The sequence below is a fragment of the Gallus gallus genome, chromosome 1 (assembly GCF_016699485.2).
Source record: "Gallus gallus isolate bGalGal1 chromosome 1, bGalGal1.mat.broiler.GRCg7b, whole genome shotgun sequence".
Taxonomy (NCBI): Eukaryota; Metazoa; Chordata; class Aves; order Galliformes; family Phasianidae; genus Gallus; species Gallus gallus.
The window spans coordinates 77,156,029-77,182,321 of record NC_052532.1 but is presented as its reverse complement, the minus strand read 5'-3'; the positions used below and the strand labels follow the sequence as shown (position 1 = coordinate 77,182,321).

The window sequence follows — 26,293 nt, the reverse complement described above, 5'->3', positions numbered from 1 at the left end:
CACCCCCTCTCCAAATGATGACTCTTCAGTATGGGCGCTGTACCCTCCCGTGGGCTGCGGGGCATCTGCTGCCTCCCAGATACACTAACAAGAGAGGAAGTGCGCCCCACACATTTGGCATTTCCCTTCCAGAAGCCAGTGAATCTTCATTAAACACTGGGCCAATCATTTTGTTTCTATGGAAACAAAATTATTACTAATATATTATTTTAAAAACAGACACACGGTTGACACTTCAAATATAGAATTTTAATACCATTCTGTGCTTGCCTCGTCTCTTAGGGCAGAGCGAATGCAAGGGTGGAGTTCACAAAAGGACAAGACTGCCAAGGGTGCCAAGTGGCTGTTGCAGCGGTGGGTATTTGTAACCTGAGGGCAGGCACAGGCTGTCCGTGTCTGTGGAGCTCCATTCTGCAGATCTGCTACACTTCTCTTACCATGGAGTGCCATGTTTCCTGCCTGCTGGCGAGAAAGATGAGAATGTCAGTTAGTAATCAAGTCCCGGGACAAGGGGGAGGTTTGAAGTTTTATTTAAAAATAATGATGGCACTGAATGTTTCTGATGCTGTCTCTCATAATTTGGGATCCTGGAGGGGCTGTGCCTCACAGGCCTCAGGGGTCCTTTCACGCGGTGCCTGTTCCTCATCCTGCAGATGCCAGGCCTCACTGCCAGCCAGAGAGCAGCACCGTGGCCGGTTGGTGCTCTCCTCCTCTCTGCTGCCGAGCGAGAGGCGGCGATCGCGGCATGCTGCAATTGGGAGACGGGAGTGCCGTGGGCTGCAGACTGGGGTGGGCTGTGGTGTCTCATCGATGAACGTGGTGATCTCATCTCGGAAGAAGCAGGCACTGGAGCTGGACCCCCGGGGCACCAGCCCGCCCTCCAAAAACTGCCGTAGAGATGTCAGCTCATCTTCTGGGGGCTGCTGGCGGTGCTGGTAGTCATGTAGCTGAGGAGGCAAGAATCCAGGGCCTCCAGGCTTGCGGAGGGTGGAAATGCGGATGTCATCAGATGAAGACCACTTGTGTAGGAAGGATGGAGCGGAGCGGTGGGCGGAGAAGATGTTAGTCTCATCATGTGACATCCTCCGTGAGATAGGGACCTGGGTGATGGAGAAGGAGGCAGGCAATGAAAGACTTGGAGAAAAGAAGGGGAGTATTTGAGGCCTGCTGAGGGAAGTGCCTAAAGGACACGAACGTAGGAGATGGGCAGAGAATGAAGTAGGTTATGGGTCTGCACTACTAGCTTTCAGCTCACCTGCAGATAATGCACCTTGTCCTGGGGCAACAACATGTGGTGCATTGGCAGCAGTTTGATGTCCCGAGAGTCCCGCTTCACAGCTGCAGCACCATTGGCATCAAATCTTACTTTGCAGATCCTGCCATCCCCATAATCATCACACACACCATCTGTTGGCAAAGAGGAGTATGGCAGTCAGAAGGTGAGCATTATCAGTACACGCGGATGTCATCCTAACACCTGACCTGTGCCACCCTACTTGCAGCCATCAGGACTGATGTCTGAACAAGGACCTCTGCTTTCTGCTTCCAGCAGAAAGGACACAGAGACTGCCTTACGCCTTATTTTTTCTGTCCCACTTTGGAATCCTTCCCTGCCAGGACTTGGACCTTTGGATCAGCTGGTTGGCCTGAGGGCTGCTGTGTCTTTCGCTATGGTTTGACAGCTACACATCTTTCACATCTACTGTGAAGGATGTTGCACAGATTTTCTGGGATGCTAGTGAGTGCTAAGGCAGCAAGTAAATGTCAGACCCTTCTCCAGAATACATTTTCTCATGGTTGTTGCCTTCAGGCTCTAACACAAATCCCATACAGCCACCCATATCTCTCCCAGTGCCGTTACGTCCTTTTCCCAAGGAAGGCAACTCTCTCCTCTGTAGTCTTTTGGGAATGGGGTTACTGAAGAGGTGACTGAGGGGTGGTGAGGGGCTTACCATCATCTCCATCTTCCTCAGACATGATAGCCACACACTGCTCCCAGATGGTGCGGAGATCTGCTCGGTAGCGCTCGCAGGACCAGATGAAAGAGGGGAGCAGCAGAGTCTGCACCATGGAGCACCAAAGCACAGCCAGGACCATCCAAGTGGGTGCCGTGTCATAGCGCAGGCTAAAAAAGCTCACAACCTTTGAAGGAGGAGAGAGAAACAAGACTGTGAAAGAAGGCAGACATGCAGACAGAAGAAGGAAAACAGGAGCCACCTCTGTAGTAGAATATAATCTGTCATTAAAGGGTTTGTCAAGTTAGTATGCACACGCCTTTGAAAAAAATGTTCTTGGGATGTTTCTGCAGGTTTGCTGGAGCATACTCTGAGCTGTGATCTCTCTAATATGAGACTTGGTGTTAGCATCCCTTCTTCCCTATGCTCATTAAGAGCTTAAGCTAAAAAGGCACAAACAAAGGACACAGCCACAGGAAAAAAAAAATTGTGACTAAGCCTCTGTTCTCTTAATGGTTCCTTTCGAGAACTTCCTCCGCTCTCCAGTTTTGCAGAGAACAAACCAGCCAGTGAAAACCTAAATGCTGACTACAAACATACTAGCAGAAGGAAAAATAATCTCTCTGCAACAGCTTTTAAAGCTGGTGCCTCAGATTTTCAGAAACAAATTGGAATAAAAGTAATCTCATCCTTTTTACCAAGGTAGATTCCCCTGTACATTTGCAGAATAATTTTCTCTCCAGTCTCCTCTTAGCCACTTAAAACCTCTCACAGTGGTTTTAGCTGTGGTGTGGTACATATTCCCCAAGCTCAGACTTGTCTTAAAAAAATGTTCCTGTGGAAGGGTGAGGGAACTACTGCAACCTTTTTAAAATTGTCCCTCAGAATAACACAGATTCAGATGTGGCAACGTTTTGGCTGGTGGATGGAAGATGGAGTTTCTTTAAAATCTGAGAGAAATGGACATCTGGTTTAACTACATGTTGTGAAGGGAAAGAAAGAACCTGCTGCTTACCAAGATGGGCACCCCCGTGAGTGTGTCGTACAGGAAGACAATTGCGCTGATGAGGTTGGTCATCTGCAAGGAGGTCTTGGCTGACTCGGAGCCATCCAGCGAGGACCTCCTTTTGCCTCGTACATCCTCCACCACGATGGCCGGCACATTGAAAGTGTTGTGTGCTGATGAGCAGGACGATGCTTCCTCTGGCCTCTGATGGCAGCACTGTCGTCGCCTTCTGTGTGCCCACAGGGTCTGGTAGAAGGTGATCCCCACACACACCAAGCCCATGACAATTCCTCCAAGGAGCAGAAGGCTAAAGCAGACACCAAAGCCCAGACCTATCTTGCTAACAATGAACTGGCAGCCACGAGCGTAGTACCGCTCGCCATTGTTGTGCCAGCCAATGGAGGGCAGGGTGGAGAGGATGAATGATACCATCCAGATCCCCATGACTGCATGCAGAGCCTGCTTCTTGGCATTGCTCAGCCGGTAGTTGACTGGCCACCTCACCATCCACATTCGGTGGTAGGAAAGGGAGGCCACTGTGAAGCAGGTGGCCAGTGCCAGGGTGTAGTATGTGGACACAAAGACCTTACAGATGCTCTCGTTCCAGTCATAGTTGGAGGACTCACGCCGCAGCTGCACCACAGCGTATGTAGTGAGGGGTACTGCTGCCATGAGGATGTGAGTCCCAGCGAGGAAGCACAGCAAAAGCTCCAGGGGCTTGTGTTTCTGTTGCTTGGCCGTGATGCTGAGGATAATCCAAGAGTTAGCCAGCAGGGCTAACATCCCACATGCCAGCCACCACAGTGAATTGTTGTGCAAGGTGGACTCTGATTCAGAGTCCCCCATGCTGTCCTCCTGCTAGGCTGCACCTTGTTCCTGCCTCTGGGTTACTGTAAGAGGATGAATGAGACTTCGCACTGGGGGAACCACGTCCCTCCTCATCTGCTGCTGCGCTGATGCAAGGCGTACGCACACTGCAGGCACTCCTCAAGGCATTGTCACCAGGCACGAGGCAGAACAGCCTGCATCTCTGTCTCACTCTCAGTCCTCCCTTTTCCTTTTGTTCGTTTATATTATTTTCACTTGATCTCTTTCTCCTGTTTTTTTCTGTTGTTCTCTTTCCTTTTCTTTCTTCCACCTTCTTTCTTTCTCATGAAAGCTTGCCAGTGCTTCTTCCCTCAGTCTCTCATGCTCACTTTTTTTTTTCCTCCCCATCTATTTCATTCCTTTCCTTCACTCTTCCCTCAAAGAAAAAGCTCTCCTTACTTTGTGTGCTTCCCGGACACCTTCTGTCTGAGAGACCACCTTCTCCAGGGACCAGTGAAGGCCTCAAACAAACAGGGGCTGCTCGGACTCCAAAGAGTTTGACACCAGCAAGCACCTGTTGCCCAGTGTCCCACTGAGCAAGGGGCTAGCAGAGAGTTTCAGAGAAGACAGGAAGCAGGACAAAGGTCCCACAGAAATGGCGAGAATGCTGCATGCACAATGTGTAATACCCTTCAGCAAAACTCGTGGCCAGATGCCTGCTAAGTCAGCCAGAGAGCCACCAACAGGGAATGAAGGGTGAGGAGGAGGATTCAGAAAGCTCCCTAAGGAAGACCCTGTGGCATTCTCACCACACTGTCTGTTTTGCTGCCCTCCAGGGCTCAGTGTGCTTTTTCAAGCTTCCCTGTGAAGCGCAGGGCAGAGCTGACGAACAATGAGGAGATGGCAGGGAGGGGACAATCCTTTATAAAGGTTCCCTTGGAGATTCAGGGTATGAGGTTCACTGTAGAAGAGAGAAAAGAGAAAAAGTAATTTAAGATCATACTATCTCCTCAAATCTCCCTTTCTGTCCTTGCTCACACAAACACAGTGTCATGATTTAGGCTTTGCAGAGCTCTCCCCCTTGTCTTTCAGAGAAGAGAAGACCCAGATTTGTGCCAGTCCCTCAGCTGAGACTGGCTGCCAGACACTCTGCGCTCCCTGCTATTCCAGTCTTAGGTTCCCCACCCAAAACATTAATAATGCCATTCTTATAACTGATGGCCCCATCTGCACTGCTCCCTGCCGTTCCACTTTTGCTCTCCTCACACATCCCTCACTCCTGATGTACAGCTCCCACATCCATGCCAGTCTTTGGACTTCTGCTCTTCTCTGGCAGCAGTTGTCCCATCCCACCAAAGGTTGCAATCTGTGGCTCCAGCAACTCGCTGCAGTCCCATGGCCCTGAGCACAAGTTTCCTGGCCTTCATACTTCAAGTTTCTGTAGAAGCAGCCTCACTCTCCAGAGCCCAGTTGTAGGTGGTCCTGCCCAGGCTCAGGTCCAGGTCCAGGCTCCCCTCTGCCTGTGACTCCAGTGCTGCCAGCTCAGCTTCTCTCCTGCCTTCACCTATGGGGTATGCCCGTACACTATGCTCCAGGAAGACAAAGGCCTGCTCTGCATCTTGTCCTAGACAGTGCAAACCCAGTCTGCCTGTGGGTGGATCAGTGCCTCGAGCCCAAACAGTGGCTCAATTCCCACCCTTCCCATCCTTGTGGGTCACTGCATTTCTTCAGCCTCCTGGACCAACTGAGGCTTTTACTCCTTTTCTCCCTGCTCACAGTAGGTTGTTGTGGCTGGCTCTGAGATGCTCCCACTCCATCCCATCCCATCTTTTTCCCCCCAAAACTACCAGAGCAGCAGTGAGGCCTGTGCCCCTTGCAGGCAGCTTGGAAGCTGGCCAGCCCTGGTAATCCCTGGGGAAGGAATCTTCCTGCAGTCTCTCCATCTGCTGCCCTTCCCACCCGTCTTGCTCTGGTGGCCCACGCTGTTCCTGGATGAGGCAGGAGCTCTCCAGCGCCTGCTGGCTCGGGGGCCCAGCACTGCTCCAAGCTGCGGTCCTCCAGCATCCGAAGAGCCTCTGATCCGCAGTAGAATGGCCGGCTTTGTAAGCCCACTCTGCCCTGGCCGGAACCGCTCGCTCCCTGCTGCCCTTCACCCAAGCCGCTGGGTAGGGGGACCCGGACTGCGGGGAGAGGAAACTCACGGGGCTGTGATTCGGGGAGGGCGAGGCAGGGGGTCTGCGGGGGAGGGGGGGGGGGGAAGAAACGGAACAATCGATGGGAAGCGCGGCGAAAATCGGAGCGACGGGTGCCAGGGTGCTCTCGTCGCCTTCCCCGTCGCCCCCCGCCCGGCAGCCCGGCTACCGCGGCGGCCGGAGGGGCGGAAGGCCAGGTCGGGCGGCCCCGAGCCGGGCCGGGCCGGGCCGTGCCAGGCGCGGGGCCGCGGGGCGTCCCGGGGCGCTGCCGTGCCCGGCGCCGCCGCCCCGCGCGGGGGCCGAGGGCGGCGGCGACGCGGGGGCGACGGCGGGCCGCCGGGACTCATCTTACCTCTCGCCGGAGCAAGCGCTGCCATGGCGACGGGCGCCCCGCGCGGCTGTGCGCGCCGCTGCCCGCCTGTGCCGCCCCCGGCCCCGGCCGCCGCTGCGGACGCCGCAGGCAGGCGGCACGGCCCCGCGCTCCGGCCATCCGCCAGGCGGGGCGACGGCGAGGGGCGAGGGGCGGGGAGCCGGCAGCGGGAGCTTCGCCGGGCCGAGCAGCCAGGGGGCGGGCCGGGACGGTCGGCGCGGCAGCCACCGCCCCAGCCCCGGCCCCTCCCGGCGTCCGCGGAGTCCGGGCCGTGGGGCGCAGGCCGGTCCCGCCGCGCTGCCCCGCCGACGAGCGGGATCCGGGCAGCGGGGCTTGAGGCGGCGGGCTACCATCCCTAGAGGAAGAGGGCTCCGGGAGGAACGGCGGGCACCCGCTGCCTGGGCTGAGCTGTGGCTGCGGGGATGACCCCCACGCCGACAGGCTGCTGAGCGGTCCCGCGAGCAGGGAGCCGGGAGCGGCGCTTGGAGGAGCGGTTCGGTGGTGTCGGAAGGGCACGGCTCTCTCCTGCCGCTTCCTCTCGGGAAGGCAGTTGGGCCGGCAAGTCCTCGCAACGCCACGGGCACCTCAGCTTCCCCACTTAGTGCCTTGCTGCAGATAGGGCTGCACCAGCGCCTCCTCGTCCTGCTCTTTTCAGGGGTGGAGGTCTCCCACAGTCTCGTACCTCCATCAGCGCTGGCTGGGTTGGAGCCCATGTTTCTGGACGCTTCAAGGCAGCTGCCTTAGAACCTTCTTTTGGACCAGGAACACGTGGGCAATTCAGGTGAATTGAGCTGGCAAGGTGGGCATGCGGAAGAATTGTTGAGATTGTTGAGGAAGATGTGCGGTCCCAGTGCTGGTCTTTGGCGTGCAGGAAGGCGCAGTTATGGCCTCCTCCATCATTTCTTCTGCACTGCTATCGTTTGAGGGAAGTTTATGCTTCAAAGTGAGAAGGTCTGTATCCATAAATGCAAACACATATGCAGCTCCAATTGTGTCATTTCTATGAATTATTTAATGTACTAACTTCCACATTAACATCCACTTCTGATTCAGAAGTTAAGTTTCCCCAGCACGTTGTTGCCTACCTGTGTGGGTGAGCAGATTCTCCCGTACTACAGGGAAACAGCAGCTCCATCTTCTGGCATGCTCTGCCCTGCCTTCATACCTCACTCCCCTCTTCTGACAGCGTCCCACAGCCTAGCGGGGCCATCATAGGTCTAGGTGGGGATGTCCCAGACTAGGAGGCCCCAGAAGGCCTGGCGTCCCCTGCCACAGGGCATCTGACAGCGTCCAGTGGCATCCTGGCAGCAAAGCCTCCCTTGATCTTCAAGGTGAGCTGACAAGGCACTGAGCAGCAAAGAAGCGGGAAACCAAGCAGATCTCAAAGCTCTGTCAAATCATACATTCTTTATGGCAAATATACAAGTTGTGATGAAAATAGGTTTTAACCAGAAGCTTTGACCACCTCTGAAATAGAGGTACTGATACCAGAAGTGAACCCCTCCAGACCCATCTCCTTCTAGGACACTCACAAGCAAGCACAGACTGCAGCACTTTTACTCCCTACAGAGCCGAACAGGACTCCAACCAGTGACCTGCTGTCCAAAGACTCAGCAACCTGCCTGCACATCCTAGGGCATCCAGGCCCAAAGAAACACTGCTTTTATAATGCCTGTGTAGAAGCTGCTTTCTGAAAAAGTTCACTGCGCAGAGATCAATGTTTTTTCTGGCTGGCAGCTCTGCTGGGAAACACTCTATGAAGAAATGCCCCATAAAGGAAAAGATCTCGTTAACAAGAAACAGAATCATAAAAGCAAAAGCATTAACAAAATAGCCAAATCCACTTCTAAAAATAAGGTTCTGATGGTCTGCGGCTCTTGGGGCTCTGCTAGTGACCACGGTGGTCTCGCATGTTTCTCACAGACCACAGGCTCAGCTAACCCTCATGCTTGGAGCCTCGGCATGAGCTTTGCCCAAGGTTTGCAGAACAATGCTGGTGGCGTGCTGGCAGCTTTCCTGGCATCCCTTCTGGCTCTGCTAGCAGGGTGTGGTTAATGGCTAATGGCAACCCAGCCAAGTAGATCCGTGAGCATATTGGTCCTGAAAAGACAGCAACCGCAGTGTCGATTTGTCATACCCAAACCTTAGGTTCTATTTTTAGCACTGTATGGAAAGATTTAGTGTTAATTCATCTGCAAAATGGGCAAGTGCTAATAGCTCATCCCAGGAGACAGGAGACCTTGTCTAACATTGGTCATGAGCTGCACAGAAAGACCGAGGGCTTGCGGGTGTAAAAACCAGGATTCGGACTTGTGGATGCTTGTTCACAGATGGATGCTTTTCCTCAGGCAGCTGGGTGCATTCTGAAAGATGTTTCCCTCTGTAGCAGATGTAAATATTTGTATGTGATATTGTCCTTGAGAAAAGGAAATTCCAGGGCAGGCTGCATGGTTGTTCTGAAGCTGCTTGCTGTTGTGCAGAGGTGTCTCCATCCTCCTGCTCCCTCCTCTCCCTCCTCCCCCCCCGCTTCCCCTTGTTCTTGTCTTCTCTTTCTTACTGACCCTATTTTCATCCCTCCCGGCCTCAGTGATACCCCAGGGCAGTGAGTTTGTCTCCATAAGGGATGTAAAGATGTCATTTTAGAATGTAATTGTGCTACTTTTTAGAATTACTGAACACCCCACAGAGAGGATAACTAGGAGCTCTGGAACCGTTAATCAGGGAACATGCAATGTCAGGAGGGAGCTGAAATGATTTCTTTGCTTTGGATTTGTAGCACAGAATTACAACATGCATTTTACTACCCATTTTCCCAGCTTGACCAAGCATGTCTGACCTCTGGAGCCTGAACCAGGCAAGAAGACACTTCATCCCTTCTCATGCCCTGCCAACTGCCGGCCTCTGCCACCGGCCCTTAGTCTGCTGTTCTCTGATTTTTCAGATGTGGAGAACTTCCACACCTCTCAGACTCAGCCAAGCTGGCTAAAAAGCAAAGGGACTCAAGAGCACAGCTTCCTCCCTTCTAGAGCTTGGGAACGTGGATAGAAACACACAGGGTCGTTTGGCTCTGAATGCCGAATCGATGCGAGTGCTTTGCTGCAGAGCCCGCGGGGAGCATGAGTCACAGGGACTGCCTCGGCAGATTGGGCCTGACAGCCTCCTCTGAGCAGCAGCCTCACACTGCGGTCAAGGGCAGAAACAAGCTGGAAAGTGAGGTGGGGGGGGCTTGGGGAGGTTGGGGCTTGTGCTGGGGATGCTCCAGCTGAGCTGGGTATGTGGGCTAACCTCAGGTGAGTCAAAGCCTCTTTGTCAACACAGATTTGTGGATCCTGATAGGGACCTGAGGTTGGAGCTGTGTCCAAAGGACTGGAACATTATCACTTCTGCAGTCCAGAAACATGGGAAGCAGCAGTGCCAGAAACACCACCACACTGGGGAAAGTCAACACTTCGTTTTTTCTAACCTCTTGCTTTCCGTGATGTTCCCACACCACTGCAAACTGCTCTAGGGACCACTGTCATTTTGTAAGTGTTGCCATATATAACTTTCTGAGTCCTGCCATCATCTCAGGGCTGCTCTACTGAGCTGTCACCACATGTCCTTGTGTTTGTCACTTTGAAGGGCTGTGAACCTCTGTAGCTAGCACCACTCCCCTGCATAGTGTAGATATACCCTTGTCACACCTATCAAAGTGAGAAGTCTTCTTACCTCCTGAGGAGGCTGAATGCCCAAGAAAGGGAACCACACAGGAAGGGTGGGACAGGGCCTCTTGGCTTCTCATCTCTGAGACCATCTAGCTTCCATGCCACGTAAGAGCATAAGGTATATCTGCACTGACTACAACGTTTTGTGCAACTTCACTAAAAAGCTACTTCAAATACATTGCAGATAAAAATAACACTAGAGGCAATGTAGGCCCACCGATGAATGAGGTGGGTGCCCTGGTGACAGAAGATACAGAGAAGGCAGAGTTGCTAAATGCCTTCTTTGTCTCTGTCTATACTGCCCGAGGCTGTCCTGAAGAGCCCCATACCCACAGGGCCCCAGAGGAAGTCTGGGATCAAGGAGAAGTTTGCCTTGGTTGATGAGGACTGGGTTAGGACCCAGTTAAGCAATCTGGATATCCATAAATCCATGGGTCCTGATGGGATGCACCCACAGCTGCTGAGGGAGCTGGCAGAAGTCATTGCTAGGCCACTGTCCATTATCTTTTGTAAGTTGTGGGGAATGGGAGAGGTGCCTGAGGACTGGAGGAAAGCAAATGTCACTCCTATGTTCAAAAAGGGCAAGAAGGAGGACCCAGGTAACTACAGTCCAGTCAGCTTCACCTCCATCCCTGGAAAGTTGATGGAACAGCTTATCCTTGGTGCTAGGCATATCAAGGATAACAGGTTCATTATGGGAAGTCAACATGACTTCACCAAGAGGAAGTCATGCTTGACCAACCTGATAACCTTTTATGAAGATGTAGCCAGGTGGATAGATGATGTTAAAGCAGTGGATGTGGTCTACATTGATTTTAGTAAGGCATCTGACACTGTCTCCCACAGCATCCTCGCAGCTAAACAGAGGGAGTGTGGTCTGGAAGATGGGATAGTGAGGTGGACTGTGAACTGGCTGAATGGAAGAAGCCAGAGAGTTGTGGTCAATGCAACAGAGTCTAGTTGGAGGCCTGTTATCTAGTGGAGTCCTTCAGGACTTGGATGAGGGAATAGAGTGCACTGTCAGCAAGTTTGCTGATGACACAAAACTGGGAGGAGTCGCTGACACGCCAGAAGGCTGTGCTGCCATCCAGCGAGACCTACACAGGCTGGAGAGTTGGGCGGGGGGACGTTTAATGAAATACAAGAAGGGCAAGTTTAGTGTCTTGCATCTGGGCAAGAACAACCCCAGGTACCAGTATATGCTGGGGACTGACCTGTTGGGGAGTGGTGTAGGGGAAAGGGACCTGGGGGTCCTGGTGTACAGCAAGATGACCATGAGCCAGCACTGTGCCCTTGTGGCCAAGAAGACCAATGGCATCTTGAGGTGTACTACAAGAGATGTGGTTAGTAGGTCAAGAGAGGTTCTCCTCCCACACTGCTCTGCCCTGGTGAGACCACATCTGGAATATTGCATTCAGTTCTGGGCCCCTCAGTTCAAGAAGGACCAAGGAACTGCTTGAGAGAGTCCGGTGCAGAGCTACAAAGATGATAAAGGGAATGGAGCATCTTCCTTATGGGGAGATGCTGAGGGAGCTGGGTCTCTTTAGCTTGGAGGAGTCTGAGAGGTGACCTCATTAATGTTTATAAATATGTAAAGGGTGAGCATCAGGAGGATGGAGCCAGGCTCTTCTCAGTGATATCCAGTGATAGGACAAGGGGCAGTGGGTGCAAGCTGGAACATAGGAGGATCCACATAAATATGAGAAAAAACTTATTTGCAGTAGGGATAACAGAACACTGTGGAACAGGCTGCCCAGAGAGGTTGTGGGGTCTCCTTCCCTGGAGACATTACAAACCTGCCTGGATGTGTTCCTGTGTGACCTAATCTAGGTGTTCTGCTCCAGCCGCGGGATTGAACTGGATGATATTTTGAGGTCCCTTCCAATCCCTGACATTCTGTGATTCCATGATTCTGTAATTCTGTGATACCTCTAATCTGCTCTGAACCTCCACCTCCACTCTACCTTGAAGACCACTGTGAAGCTTTCAGTATCGCCTTCAGACAGAAAGCAAAGCTCCTTCAAGACTCGGTCTGTGGGTGGCTTTTCTCTTAAACAGGGCAGTATGTGCATCTAGAGCAAAGAAGGCTGTCATGTGAAAAGGTAAAGACTGAAAAGTTGACAAAAGAAGATACATTTGAGATCTGAGCTGAGAGTGGCCTATCCTGGCAATTGAATTTCTAGTAGGGTTGGGCAGGGACGTGACTGCTGAGATCACAAGCCCTGTACTTGAACTTTTGGTTAGCCCTTTAAGGATCTTGGCCTCGATGATCTTTGTAGGTCCCTACCAACTGAACTATTATCTTCTACAGTTCACGTAGTTTTGTATTCACAAGCACAAATGATAGGAAGGAAAATGAAAGCAGTGTGCATCTTTGTTGCTTTGTGTTGTGTGAAGACACTGGTGGAGGAACTGTCTGGGCAGAGCAGTGGCTGCTACAGCTGTGTCCCAGCCTAGGGGCGACCAGTGGTTGTGGTGGGTTTCAAACAGCAAGGGGGATGGATGGGCTTCCTCCCGGCTCACAGGTGCTGTCTTGGCCGTTGTCGCCACCTGTTTCTTTCACTGCTGATAACCGTGCCATGCTGACATGGCTGTGACAGAGAAACCTTCTTCTAGCACCAGGTGTCCTGCAGCACGTCTCTGCCACAAAAGCCATTTCCACAGCATTGCATTTGTTTCTGCCTCTCCTCAGCAAGCCTGGACCAATTAGCAACCCTGGACTATGGCCAGTGACAGCTGTGGGACCTTAAGGCCTCTATAACCCATCTCTAGCAGAAAGGAGAATAACTTACATAAACACTTACATAAACACAAGATTTCTGTGTGCTTATTTTAAGAGTTTTTTCTTTCAGGATATTTGGAGAAGTATGCAACACACTTTTACTTCATCCTGAATTTCCTGAAGTTTCCACTCCCTCTTCCCATTTCCTTGAGCTAACAAAGAGACATTTCAAGGAGAGTTTTCTCATAAGGATCTTTGCTGGCTTACACAGTCCGAGGCTCTTTTGTCCTCTTAGGAAATTTCTTTTCACCCCTTTCCCAAGCCTACCTCCTACATCAACATTCACATCTTTTGAAAGCTCTGTTTTCCAGAAGTTACGGGTATCCTGAACTGCTTTAGTGACAAAATTAGTCCTGAATTATCCCATTGCTTGTGATGTTTTCTTTGTGCACTGGTTTGTTGTAGGTGAGATGAAGACTACAAGCTCTGGCGTGGGGCTTGAGGGTTCTGTGGGGCTACTGAAGGAAGGCAAATGGGTTTCAAGGGGAGTAGAGAGCTGGTGAATTAAGGAAAATTAAGGGACACAGGAGACTGAGAACAAGGATTCTACATCCTAGGGGGAAAGGCAGAAATGCAGATGTGAGTCAGAAGAAAGTGCCTCAGAAAAAAAAAAAAATTAGTCCAATTTGCAAAAAAACCAAAAATCTGAGGAAATTTATTCTAGCTCCAGCGCATAAAAGAAGCATATAAAATCAGTTCCATGAAAAGGTAAAATTAAGTGCATGAGCAAAATGCAACCACTATATATATATATCTGCTCTTCTATTCAGTGTCTTTCATTATAGAGCTGGGGCTCAGTAATAACCTGTAAGGGTTTCTTGTCTTGTCCATTGGCTCCTCTCCAGACAACGCCCCTCCGTGCCATTATACTGAGAGAATGATGAAGGCATAAAGAATTATATCAAAACAGGACAAAGGGAGGTGGGTTCACAGAGCACTATGGGCTGGCAGGTGTTTGTTTAGGTACAGGCAGAGAGTCCCTCAGTCTGCAAAGCTACTTATACATCCGGCTGCAAGAGAAAAACATTATGTTAGCACCAGCATTACACAGATGATACCTGGAAGCCAGACAGCTCATAGTACTTTGCCCAGTGCAGATAAGGACTACGCTCCTTTCTGCAGTTTGGGGGCAAATGGTTACTTGTACATCCACATGGCTGTTTACCTTTCAGTTACAGTGAGATGCTTGCATGATAAGGAGAGTTAAAAAACTGTCAGTACTTGTATTGCACAGATTTATCTAGCTGTATGTTTATGTAGTTGTATGGGCTTGTCCTTCTTATGGAGATTTTTTTCCAACCTTGAGAAAAAGTCAGTGAAATTCAGGTGAATTTTTCAACATGTTGTGGTAATTAACTTTTCACCACATACACACATTCTAACTGTGAAGCAGTATTTGCCATTTACTCACTGAAACCTCAGTAACAGTGACAAAAACAGGTGAAACTTATCACAGTTTGCCACTGTCACCAGTTAAAATTAAGCAGAAGTCAAATTCTGTATCCATCAGTTTACTGAACTACTTCATGTTATTATTTATACTGCTGTAGGCTCTCCACTTCCAGTGACAGTATAACTGTCAGTGTTCCTCTGCAACTGTTTCTATGGCCTGACATCATATAAGCTTAAAGACACTGAAAAGGGAAAGCTCTGCTGAGAAGTCCTTGCTTCCCCGAAATGAGCCAGAACGCGATGGTGTATCACCCAGTGCATGTGGGAGAGGGGATGGTTCAGTGTTCTCTTTCCTGGCTCCTAGGAGGTTATTGGTGATTTTCACAGACTGCAGTACAGCACTGTGATAGCAGAGCTGGAGTCACATTATGACATAATGGATTTTTATTTTCATTCTTGAAGTTCACTGTGTGTCTTCCACCTCAGTATCCATAACCTCTCTATCTGTGTCCCAGATCGGCTCTGAATCCTGTCAAAGGACTCTGGAGCTCCTGCTTTAGTTTGGCCAACATGTCTAAACATCAGGGTAATTCAAGTGAAACCTCTGCTTAGAAGTTTGCAAGCACAGAACTACCACAGGTTTGGAGCATAACGGGAAATTCATAAAATATAGCTCATAACTCATAAACATAACAAGAGCTGAAAATGCTGAAATGCAGTTTTAGTGTAGGCAGCGAGTGGGCTCATGCTCCATTTCTTCCCACTCAACCATCCAGCTCCCCTATCTTGAAAGCAAAATACTTGCTCATTCCAGCTGTCCTCATTACCACTTACCGTTGACACTGACATGTCTTCTTTTCCAGCAAGTATTGTTTTGCTTGTGCCATCCTTCTTGCCCGTTTCTACCAAGAGAGAAGGGATAAATAATGATTAAATTGTTTACACTTAAAATGCTTCCCTGTGATGGGGTAGTGAAGTACTTTCTGACATAGCTACTATCTGCAGACTGTCAATCTCTAACCATTTGCTTTGAGTGTAAGGATTGACCTACTATCTATTCTGCCCCATTCACAGAGAGAAAATCAGGCTTCTCTTGTGGTCTGGGAAGACTGTCATCTGTTCACCTTTCACGGACACCGGGATACTAACCCTTCTCCGCTGCCACCTCATACCAGTGATTATGCACATGCATGCAAGGCCAATCACCAACACACTGGCTCCAATAATTATTCCAATTACTGCATAGCTATTCCAAACATGAGCTTCCTCTGTGGAAAGAGAAGAGTATTCATAGGCAGATAGAGAATTTCAAGGCTTTTGTGTGGAGGTAGGGATGTGATGTTAATTTCCATACCCACGGTATAATTAAGGCTGATCTTTTTGTTATTGTCTTCCACGAGGTGACAGTTCCACAATCCTGGAGCACTGACGTTCACCTCCACTTTTGCTTCATGCTGTTTTGACTTCTTCATTTCCATTTGAGTCCCATTCACACGTTCCCAGAGCAAGTGGGCATTGGATGGCAGGGGACCAGACACCTGACAGAGCAGGGTCATCTTGCCCCCTCTGGAGAGTGGCCCAGCAGGGATAGCAGTGACTGGAAAGATAAGAAAATGTCACATGAGTGAGAGGATGGGAAGATGGGTCCATGCATACTCTTGTGGTGTCCTTGAGGTTTCTGCAGCTCCTCATCTGCTGATCCCTTTCTCTCACCTTGCATCACCACTAGTGCTCTCACGCTCTCCGTTCTTCTACCGTTGATCTCCAGCTGGCATTTGTACTGCCCAGAGTGATTTAACTGGACTTTGGGGATTTTAACGTCCATAGTACCGTCAGTTTTCCCTTCAGATATCTCAAACCAAATGTGGTTGCTTTTCTTAGTTTTATGCAGCTCTTGATGTGTTGTGACACTGAAATTAAGCAGCTCATGAATGGCTGTATTTCCCTGTGGTTCCCAATTCAGTTTGCCTGTGAAACCTTCTTTCCACTTGATCTTCCTGAAGTTCAGATGCCATGACAAGATTGCAGTGTTGCCAACAGTAGTGTAGACTATTTCCAAGCGTTCCTCCTCAAAACCTGAATTTGGAAGAGACAAGAATACATAAGCAGGGAAATCTGTGGCTTCTCTGAGTGCTTCTCTGTGTTTTGGTCTTGTGTTCAATTGAGAGGCCTCAGAGAAAAGCCACAAGATGTTGTAGGGGGGGTAAGCAGTTAGAGACTGAGAAATGTTTTAAAGGGGCAAAACTCTCAAGCTCACCAGAGCTGAGAAGAAGAGACCCCAAGGGGAGGGTGATCTTTTAGGGCCAGCCTGGAGAAGAAAACGGGAAGAAGTGTGAGACAGAGCTCAGGCAGCAGAGCAATCCAGCTGCAGGGTTGGAGGCCCAGGGAAATTAGCCCTGGAACACCCTTGTGTGAATGGTGGAAAATGAAATCTTGGCTCATGAGCACTGGTTTCAGAGTCTGTGTGCAAGCTGCATTTTTGTTGTCACATACCTAATACCTTCACATCAAAGGAGATGTTCTGATTAATCGATGGAGAGTTTGAATAAACGTGACACATCCAGGTTCCACTGTCTATAGCCTTCAGTTGCTTTAGCTTCAGTATGTATTTCTGAGGGGCCTCCTCTTGCAAAATTTCTGTTGTCACTATGTTATTGTTAATGTTAAACAATTTGATGCTGAGATGGGGTTGTGAGTGGGATGAATTTTGCATCAAAGTAAGCTCGAGGTCTTCATTTGTGAGGAAGTGCCCATTTGAAGAGATTGTCACTGTAAAGAGAAAAAATCTTAGCCAGTAAATCAACTCCTCTTTCTGCAAGTGAGAGAAAAATGTCACAGCAAAGAGAGCATGGAGGCCCTGTGCCCTGATGATACAAGGGAAATGAGCTGTGATAAATCAGACCAGGAGCAATGGCATCATGGATAAGGAATTCCATCAGAGATGTTTCTTGGACTTTTTCTCCTCTCCCCTCACCTCCTTGTGGTTACAGTCCCTCCAGGCACTCACATTTAAAGACATGCAGTGAGATACTGACTACAGGAGAGTAACATGCACAGGTGTAGATGCCAGCGTCGTCCAGGCTCAAGTCTGACACCTTCAGCTTTTTGCTGTTCGAGTTCAATTCAGATCGATGAGTCATTGGAGCTTTGCCTTTTGAAAAAAAATAAGCTTGTTTAGGAGGGAAGAAATTTCTCAGCTATATACCGAGGAGAAGGGGTGTGAATTTGGAAGCCTTACCTTTAAAAACCTGTGCTTTAGAAAAGCTTATAATAGTAGAAGAAACTTCTTTATACTTGTACTTCCAAGTACAGGTCCCATCTTTCTGATTATTTATGGCTTTGCAGCTCAGGATCACCTCCTTTCCTGCAATCCCAATCTGTTGTTCTTGCTGAGCCATAATGGGGGTCAGACCTAGAAGTCAAATGCCCCCAAATACCCATGGTTATGGTGGATTTACCAACACTCACAGTTTTGAGATATGAGCAGTTTTATTGAAACAACCTTTTCCCCACTGAACAAAATTCTGTTGTCCTGCTGGTAACAAAGGCAGGACTGTGTCATTCCTCATTCACTCCTTGGCCAAAACTTGAGGCAGAACTGTCAAATTTGGTGACCTCTTCCTCCAAATTTTACACAGAGCAAGACTGAAAGCCCAGGAAAACAGAAGGATAAAGGATAATGGATATGAGAAGGAGAAAGGAGAAAGCGGAAAGGGAAAGAGAAGGGCAAGGGAAAAGAGAAGAAGGGGAAAGGGAAAAAGGGGGAGGGGAGAGGAGGGGAGGGGAAGGAAAGGGAGACATCTCAGAACTGCTTCAGCTGCATAGAACTGCAAAGCTCTCATTTGTCCTACTACAGGAGCACTCTAGAAGTGTAAAATGAAAAGGTTGTATGAATTTATGGGAGGGGTTTCCACAGGTTATGTTTTCCTCCAGGAACACTGGTAATCTGCAGCATGGCTAATAAAGGTTTTCTAATAATTGCACCGAACATGATCACTGAAAATGATGAATTTGTCTAAAATGGGGAAATTATGAATGCCATTCATAAGAATATCTTGGTGTCTTTTGCAACACTTTTAGTTACAGCTTGCATACAGTATTTTCATGTTTTTTTTCTGCAACTGGAATAACCAAAGCTGAGTGTTTGAGAAATGCAGCTCTGGCATTATTCAGTCACTTTCCAATCTTGTAAAAAGATCACTAAAAAGTCCACCAATTGTTGTAACATTAGCAATCAAGCTGAAGAAGCTGCTAACATCAAATTTGTAATGGCAAACCTATGATCAGAAATTCACAGGTTTTCACCCAGGCAGCAGGAGGCAGTGTGAGGGGTAGTATTTTCTACCCTGTGCTCAGTATATGGGATCTGGGCTGGTTTTGGCCCAGGAAATGGCTTTGCCCAGAGCACAAGTTCCTTCTACTCCTGATGCTGTATGGCACAACGTCTTCCTCAGCTGGTGGTCTTTTTCAATGGCAATGCTGTCAAAGCCATATCACCACTGCTGGACAGTTGCAGAGTGGGCCAGACAAGAGGTAAGAAAGTGACTGCTATATCTGTATTGATACGGAGAGAATGGCTCGAAGAAGACTGCTCTAAAAGCATGTGAGACTGCTCTCTGAGCAGACAGACTCCTGCAGAAGCATCTCAGTGGTCTCAGGGGATGTGAACCATGCCCTCCCATCATATCAGCTTATAGATTCACCCTTAGCAATAGGAGGTGGCAACCATTATTAAAAGATAATAATTAAAAAAAAAAAAAAAGAATATTTCAGATGATAAATTATGAGGAGCCCAGAAACACCTAAAATGCTGTGAGGCTTTTGGGAATGTTGTAAGCATTAGCAGGATTCACTGCTACTTTTCCAGTGCAGCTGAGGACTCACCCAGCTGCAGAACCAAGATGACCGCAAACACACAGCTCACCACTGCTCCACACCTCTCCATCTCCAAGGGAACGCTCTTCACTATTGCAAACTGAAGGGCTGGGAATGCTGTTGGTACCAAGGGATGCAAACCTGGAAGACCCAAATGCTCTGTTAGTAATGGTTCATGTAGTTTTAGAATCACCCCAAACTGTAACCAGGAAGTTGAAACGGAGAAATCCAGAGATCCCCTCCCATCTAAGTCTTTCTGTGTGATTTTATGATTGCATGATAAAAATCCATCTTTAGGGCTCTTCGTAGCATTTTTCTTTAGTGGTTTTTGTTGTTGTTGTCTATGAATTTCTTATCTTAGAGGTTTTGGTAATCACTGTCTCTGATGTTTTTTGAAAGGCTTGCTTCAGTTCTTAGGGAAATTCTACATAAAGTCTGGGGTGAAGGGAGGAACAAGGTCAGAAATAAGTTGCACTGATGATAAAAAAAAAAGCCTGAAATGGAAAGTCCTGGAACTATTTGTCCATGGCTTCCACGGTTCCACAAGCAGAGACCTCCAAAGCACTTCTGGAGGATGTCAAGTCTGCACAGGGTAGCTGGAGTGTACTGTGTGAAAGCTGGCAGAGTAGACATGTCAGAAAAGGTTTTACAGGCAAACTTAGCTTGTAAGGTGGGAAGGGCAAAGCTGAAAATGCTTCTAGATGCAAGCATAGAACCAGGAAGAGTGCTAGAGTTGCACAGTCTGACAGAGAAAGTGGTGTAAAGAAGGGTAGCATGGGGTCATCAAGAACTGTGAATCTGTGGGAGCACCAGGGGGCTGTACAGAAAGCAGTCTTCATTTAAAATAGGAGAGGCTTAATTTAAACTGAAACAGAACTTGTCTGCTGACACTTATAGGAAGAATTTTCTTAAACAAAGACTGGGGAAAATCCAATCGATACAGATGAGCATATTATTTGGGCTGCAGTGTCTGAAACATAAGAACTCCGTGTCCTCAAGTGAAGGGTCAGACAGAAGCCAACAAAACTCAAGCGACAAACAATGGGGAGCAATGTGAACAAACCAAGTCCTGTTTTAACAGAGTATGGGAAAACACTCTGGGTGCTACCAAAGGAGCAAATCAGATATCAGAAGCAGGGATGATATGTGGATTGGGGGGGGGAAGGGGGGTGGAGGAGTGATCTGGACCCATAACAACAACAATAAAAATCACAGCAGTGTTTAGAGAAGTAGAATAACTGATGGGAAGGTCACTCAGGTCTAGATGATAGCAGAAACAGCCTTTCACAGTTAGCATGGTAGAATGAAGGCTGGAATCATAATGGGACTGAAATCAAAGGGAATACAATAATAACTTAATACTAAATATGTAGTATATGCAGTATTAGACATAATATATTCCAATGAGGAAACTTTAATATTGAAATTAATGTAAATGACCAGAGCACATGAGACAGTCAAAGAGTAGATTAAAACATCAGTGTTATGTTTACATGTAGATCAGGCCAGGTGATGGCTGACAATCTGACAGCTGAACAGATGAGCACACATGAAAAATGCAGGTGCAACAGCAAGACAGTAGCCATGTGCACCATCAGAAGAGAAATACATAGCAAGAGCATAGTCAGAGATGATCTGCAGCTTGCCTTTTACAAATCAAACAAAAAAAAAATCATGCTGGCCCCAGGAAATATTTGCACGAGCCATTTTGTGTGGAAAAAGGAAAGCAAAATGGAGGAGCCAGTGCATGCAATTGGACATAATTTCCCACCAGATGCAGCAGCAGTGATCAAGCAGTTTGTTGAGCTATGCTAACAGAATAAGGAAAAGGGCAACAACAAGGCATCTGTATGCATCTCACACAGAAGAAACATCTATAACTGAGACCTGGCACAGGGCCCTGGAAAAGATCAATATCACCCTGAGATGATGGAAGAAACGTAAGGTCTGCCATGAATAGTCACATCACCTGTCCAAGTGAGACCAGTAGGAAAAAGTCAGCCACCACCCTGTAGTGAGATCTACAAATTAACAGGCTCAGTGCTGGGCTTCAAATATTTTGCATCTTTAAACTTTATACTAATATTAGAGGTGATAGAATAGATAGAAATCAGCAAAATTGCCGACACACACCATCATTTTTTACTGTCTGTGAATCTCTGTGTTCCTGTTTCCTGTTGGCATCAGTTTGTTCTTCACCTTCTTGCTATCTAGTTAGAGAACAAAACCGCACAACTAAAATGTCGTGGTACCAGTGAACTGCTGACCTTGTGCAGTTTGGTAGCTGCAGGTTGATGCACCTTTCAGACACTGTTCTCCTGTTTCTTATTGTGGTTTCACGCACATATCTCTCCATTCCTTTTTCATTCATACTGATCTTCATATGTCTGTGGCAGATCTCTATATCACGATCATGACCACCTACATGTTACGAGTCATTGGGGAAAACAGGTTGCCTCCAGCTAGAGTTTCTTTCATACGCTTTCTGTCTCCTTTCTGCTTTTCATTCATCCCACTTCTTATTTTCCCTCTGTCTTTCAGCCTCTTGTGACCCTCCAGGTCAGAATGTGGGCAATGGTATTCAGAAGTTTACAGATCTGATTGCTTCGTCAGCTTAGGCCGTGGTTCTTGTCAGCTAATGCCTATGGCAGACCCGCAGCCTCCTTACAGGCTTACAGCCGTATCTTGTGATAGTACTCAGAAATTAAGTGGTGTCAGGGAATGCCCCTGGGCACTGGAACACACTCATCAGCCATGTTAAACTGCTAGAACATTTCCTGACATTTCTTTGGCCCAGGATGACTCTCCTGCCAAGCAACTCCCAGGATCCATTTAAGTGTTAGAATGGGACAGGAACCACTCCCATTAGGCAGCTGTCACGTAGCCAGTTCATTTTGGAGGTTAAGTGAGTTTAATAGCCCAGACCATCTCATGCCAGTCAGCCTCCGTGCCAGAAACAGTCTGGGCACACTTGATTTAGTAGCAGGCCTAGTCTTCACAGGAGGAGCAGGGCTGTCATCCAAGTGCACATTGATTTCCATTTCATTTTAACTTTCCCCTCTTACTAAACTGCTTTAATTTCCTTCTTAACTTCTTTTAATGATTGTTATCTCCCTGGGGGGGTGGGCAAAAGAGAGCCGTGTCAGCGAGTGGTCTCACTGAGGGGTGACCAAGGACAAGGCCTGCAGGACCAAGCCTGGCCCAGAGAGGACCTGCTCCTGTAGATCTTCACAAGATGGTTGGTTGGCTGCAGGCATCTCTCCTCCAGCCTGACAGCAGCGTGACACAGGAGGAAACTGAAATTTAACAAAGAGCCCAGAAACCACTCCTCCTGCAGAGCAGGCTATCTCCCATCTCAGTGCATTCGCGCACTGCTTTCATGCCGTGTGGTTTCCTTGTTTTCTCCTCTCGCTCTTGCTTGTGGCTGTGCTTTTGATCTCACAGCAGCAGTGGTGTGCTCGGTGGGGCAAGGAGAGCTGGGCAGGAAGGCCTGGGCAGGGAGGCCTGGGCCGCTCCCATCAGCGCTGCCACACCTCAGCCTTGGTGGCTGTCCTCCATTTCCCCTGCGGCTGCTTCTGGGCAAGAGCAAAGGGATGCAGCTTCCCCTCATGCCGCGCGCTGGTTTGGTGTGTATTTTAGGCTCTAGAATGCAGTTTGTTAGGGATCACATCACTCCTCGGTTTAAATGTCTAAAGCAAAGCTGATCTGCTCTACTATGCAGCAGTTCCCTTGAAAATGTTCACTAACAAGCAAGCGTGTGTGAGCAGTAGACAGGGTAAGAGACCAAATGCAATAAAAACAGACAGTGAAAGCAAAGAGATGATAGAAGTGGAGGTCATTTTTATGGGCTTCATGGTCGCCCCAGAGCACAAACAAGCTTAGCTGTCATGCAGCACAGTCTGTGCCTTGAGTGTTCCCCTCGAGCACTCTGGCTGTTCACCAGCCCCTGAAACAAGTTGTCACCCTCCACAGCTGCTCCCAGAGGGACGTGGTGGAGCATGGTCAGCCATCGGCCCCTCAGAGAGAGTTCCTACCTCCAGGATGGAGCAGAGTGCCATGTGGGCACAATCCAAGTTTCCTTCTGCCACGAAGTCTTTGCAGTCTGTCTGTGTGTCTCAACCCTCACGAATACCACCAGAAATGACTCTATCTCTGCAGCCTACCCAGTTTCCTGATGGCTTCCGAACCATTTTAACCATTTAAGGGGAAGCCAAGAACTTTCTGTGCACGACAGGCATTTCAGCATACGCCTTCTGAGTTTTCCCTTCTAATTAGCCCCTCTTCTTTCCTTCTAGGCCTCCTATTTTTGTCTCTGTGAAAAAGCTTCCATCCCAGCAATTCACACTTACGGCACATGGATGCCTTTCTAGGAGGCTGTGACTAGCAAACAGTACCAAGATGTCCTCTGACGACAGGCCCTGCATTGTGCTTTCAAGCCATGTGCACATGGGATGTGCTTCAGGTATCATTAATCAGCTGCTGAAATAGGAACACTGGGACCTTACATGAAATATTCTTGATTTGCAGTCCACACTGGAAAAGGGCCTATGTAAGTATGGATAACACAGTGCAGCCAAACTGTACGTTCCAGTCCACTCAGAACAAAAATGTTCCCCGTATGGCTGGAATGACAGGAGTCACTGCATAATTTTTCCTTATTGAATACACAGTCCCTGTGCAAGACCGTGGCAGAAAGGATTGGCACTGTCCAAGAGCATTGAGTAAAAAAGGGATATTGGTTTTGCTCCATTTAAATGAGTCAAGTCCTGCTCTATCGCAGGCAGCCCGGGCAGCCATCTTTGTGAAACACTGAGGAGGATAAAGAAAAGGTTTGTGAACTGAATTGAGAATAACGCGCACAAGGGACTTAACAAGAGTGCTTATTTTATAGTGGTGAACATTAAGAAGTAACCTGAGCTCAACCTTAATGTACCATGCAGGGGAACACTTGGGGTGACCGACAAAGGTTGAACGGAATTCATCATCTGAAAGATGAAAAATTCACCCAGGAATGAAACTGCAGGTTTTAACAGTGCAGCAGTCTGTGAAAGGGCTAAGGTTCTCAGGTGTCCTTAAACTGGAAGGATTCCTCTTGCTGCATGCAATTCTGCTTACCCAGCCCTGATCTAGTGGATCAGGCTGCCTTTGCAGCCTGTGTTGCGCAGTGAGTCAGCCAGCCGACATAGTTAGAGCAGACTCACCGATCGTGGCACACACATTTAAACGGGCTCTTCTAGTTAGCTAGAGATTGGTGTCTTTTTATTGTTCAGGCTTTTTTTAGAATAAAGTTGCCCTTCCTGGAGGGCATACGAAGGTGATAGCAAGTGGCAGCTGGTGGTGGAGAGTTGCTCTCGGTCCATTTCCAACCCCTGGGGACATACAGTCGTTGTTGTCAAGTCCTGTAGGACATTTTTCTGAACTATCGCTACACATGGGTTTAAGAGACCTGTGAGATCTCCAGGATCTTTTAGTAGCTCTCTTTTTTCCCCCTTCCAAGGGAAAATCCAGACCGAAGAACACTGCTTAGTTGAAAACAAAAGGCCTCAAAAAATTGCACAGCCAGAAGTATGATCAAGTAAAACATTTCAGTAAAGTTTTGCATCAGAACTTTAAGTGGGGCAAAACCTACCTGTCCTTTATCCTGTCCAAAACAGTAACTTGTGTGAAATCGTAAAGTTTGTGACAACGTTAAAAAAAAAAACCCACCACCAACAAAACCAGATTGACCTCTTTTTTCAGAGAGAGACAGAAAGAAAGTTTCCTTACCTCTTTTCCTCCCTCTGTGTTTCTGTCTCCTCGTGTTTGTCACCTGCTGTAAGTGATCTAACGCAGCTATAACTGAAGGAAGAGAAGAATGAAGCTGATGTTAGAAAGCTGCTCAACAGATGTCGGTCGGCCTTTGTGTCTCCTCCTCTCCAACTGGAACGTCAGCACGGTCTTGCTGCCGGTCCAGGCTCTGCTGCAATCTGCGAGCTTCTCTCAGTAGATGCTGATCTTCCAGATGCGTGTGATCTCAATGCTGGATGTGAACAGAAATGAAGACCAGAATGGAAGGCTATATGTTGCGACGCCTGGGAAGAATGAGTGTGAGAGAGAGCCTATTGGCCATTCGGCGGCTGCTGGGAGGCTGTAACAGAACCGAAACTTAAAAGCGAGCGATTGGAAACCTGTTATGATCTATCGTCAAAGAAAGCTTGCGAATTAACATGTTAGCTGAGCAGATTCAGACTACTCCCAGGCGTCTAACAAGCTGTAAGAGCAAGCTGACCTCCATTTGCCAGCCTGTCTTGCTGCTAAGAGGAGCCATCACTGAGGAGTGGGCTGTGGCCTTGCCCCCAGGGCTGCTCGGGGTGGCAACAAGGCTGTGCCTCCAGTCCAGATGGGCGTGCTGGTCAAGCAGTTTAGAAATGACCACGATTAGGGCACAGTTAAGGGGGAAACCCTGAAGCAGTGAGGGTCATCTGTGCAGAGTATGGCCGAGATTTGGAGTGAGATGAGAATATTTTCATCTTTATTCTCTCAAGTAACCTCTACCACTACCACATCTCAGCTGTTTCCCCTCTGTGTAGAGTGGAGGAGGGGGCTTTTGTGGTTTTCCACCCACATTCGGTATCTTTCTCTCTGAATCCCAGCCTCAGCCAAGGTGACGGAAACCCACTGAGCCCCAGACACAGCTGAGATTTCATCTCTGTACCGCCCACTCTTCTCCTCCAAGCAGTCACTCGCCCCTTTGTCTGGAGGATGGGTTCAGAGACACAGAACCAGGCTTTCAAGGAGTAAGTTCAGAAAAACACAACTCTGAGGTTCATGAAGTACCACTAGATGTGAAAGGAACAGCACTTATCAGGCCTCAAGTGCAACAGCTGGTCCTTTTGATGTCTCTTCGGAGAAATCACAATGCCCAGAACTTCTCAGAGACCCATTCTGAGACAGGGATTTTCCTCAAGAGCCTGCTGCTTTGCATCAGCTTCTCCCAAATGCCCTTCTGGCCTATCTGTGAGAGAAGGGCTGTCCTGGAGAAAACATCTGAGAAAAGTCAGGTTGTGACTGTAAGCCTCTGGCATGAGGGCTTAGGAAGAGGTGCTCTGAGGCACTGAGTTGATGCTGCAGCTCACACAGATTCTGGCTTGCATTTCGTTTCCCCAGCATGCTGTAATGCAGAAACCCTGGCTTGTTTTTGAACAGTTGGTTTATGTCACTGCAAATGCCA

General features: G+C 48.5%; 2 protein-coding genes across 3 annotated transcripts; both read right to left on the bottom strand.

Moving 5' to 3' along the window:
* Positions 1 to 227: 227 nt before the first annotated feature.
* On the bottom strand, positions 228 to 6,477 carry GPR162 (G protein-coupled receptor 162). Its single transcript, XM_015293857.4, has 5 exons — positions 6,313 to 6,477; positions 2,971 to 4,729; positions 1,953 to 2,142; positions 1,256 to 1,407; positions 228 to 1,100 (listed from the first exon to the last, which is right to left on the bottom strand). Exons 2-5 carry the CDS (start codon positions 3,805 to 3,807, stop codon positions 573 to 575), a joined length of 1,707 nt encoding a protein of 568 aa, XP_015149343.1. The 5' UTR covers positions 3,808 to 4,729; positions 6,313 to 6,477; the 3' UTR covers positions 228 to 572.
* Positions 6,478 to 13,441: 6,964 nt separating this feature from the next.
* Positions 13,442 to 24,977, bottom strand: CD4 (CD4 molecule). 2 transcript variants are annotated; one of them, NM_204649.2, is made up of 10 exons: positions 24,850 to 24,977; positions 19,093 to 19,224; positions 17,447 to 17,620; positions 17,216 to 17,359; positions 16,702 to 16,977; positions 15,922 to 16,284; positions 15,563 to 15,805; positions 15,358 to 15,476; positions 15,043 to 15,110; positions 13,442 to 13,826 (listed from the first exon to the last, which is right to left on the bottom strand). In NM_204649.2, exons 2-10 carry the CDS (start codon positions 19,151 to 19,153, stop codon positions 13,811 to 13,813), a joined length of 1,464 nt encoding a protein of 487 aa, NP_989980.2. In that variant the 5' UTR covers positions 19,154 to 19,224; positions 24,850 to 24,977; the 3' UTR covers positions 13,442 to 13,810. The 2 variants fall into 2 exon arrangements, with proteins under 2 accessions (NP_989980.2, XP_015148650.2); XM_015293164.4 differs by having other exon boundaries at positions 23,118 to 24,923.
* Between the last annotated feature and the right edge of the window lie 1,316 nt (positions 24,978 to 26,293).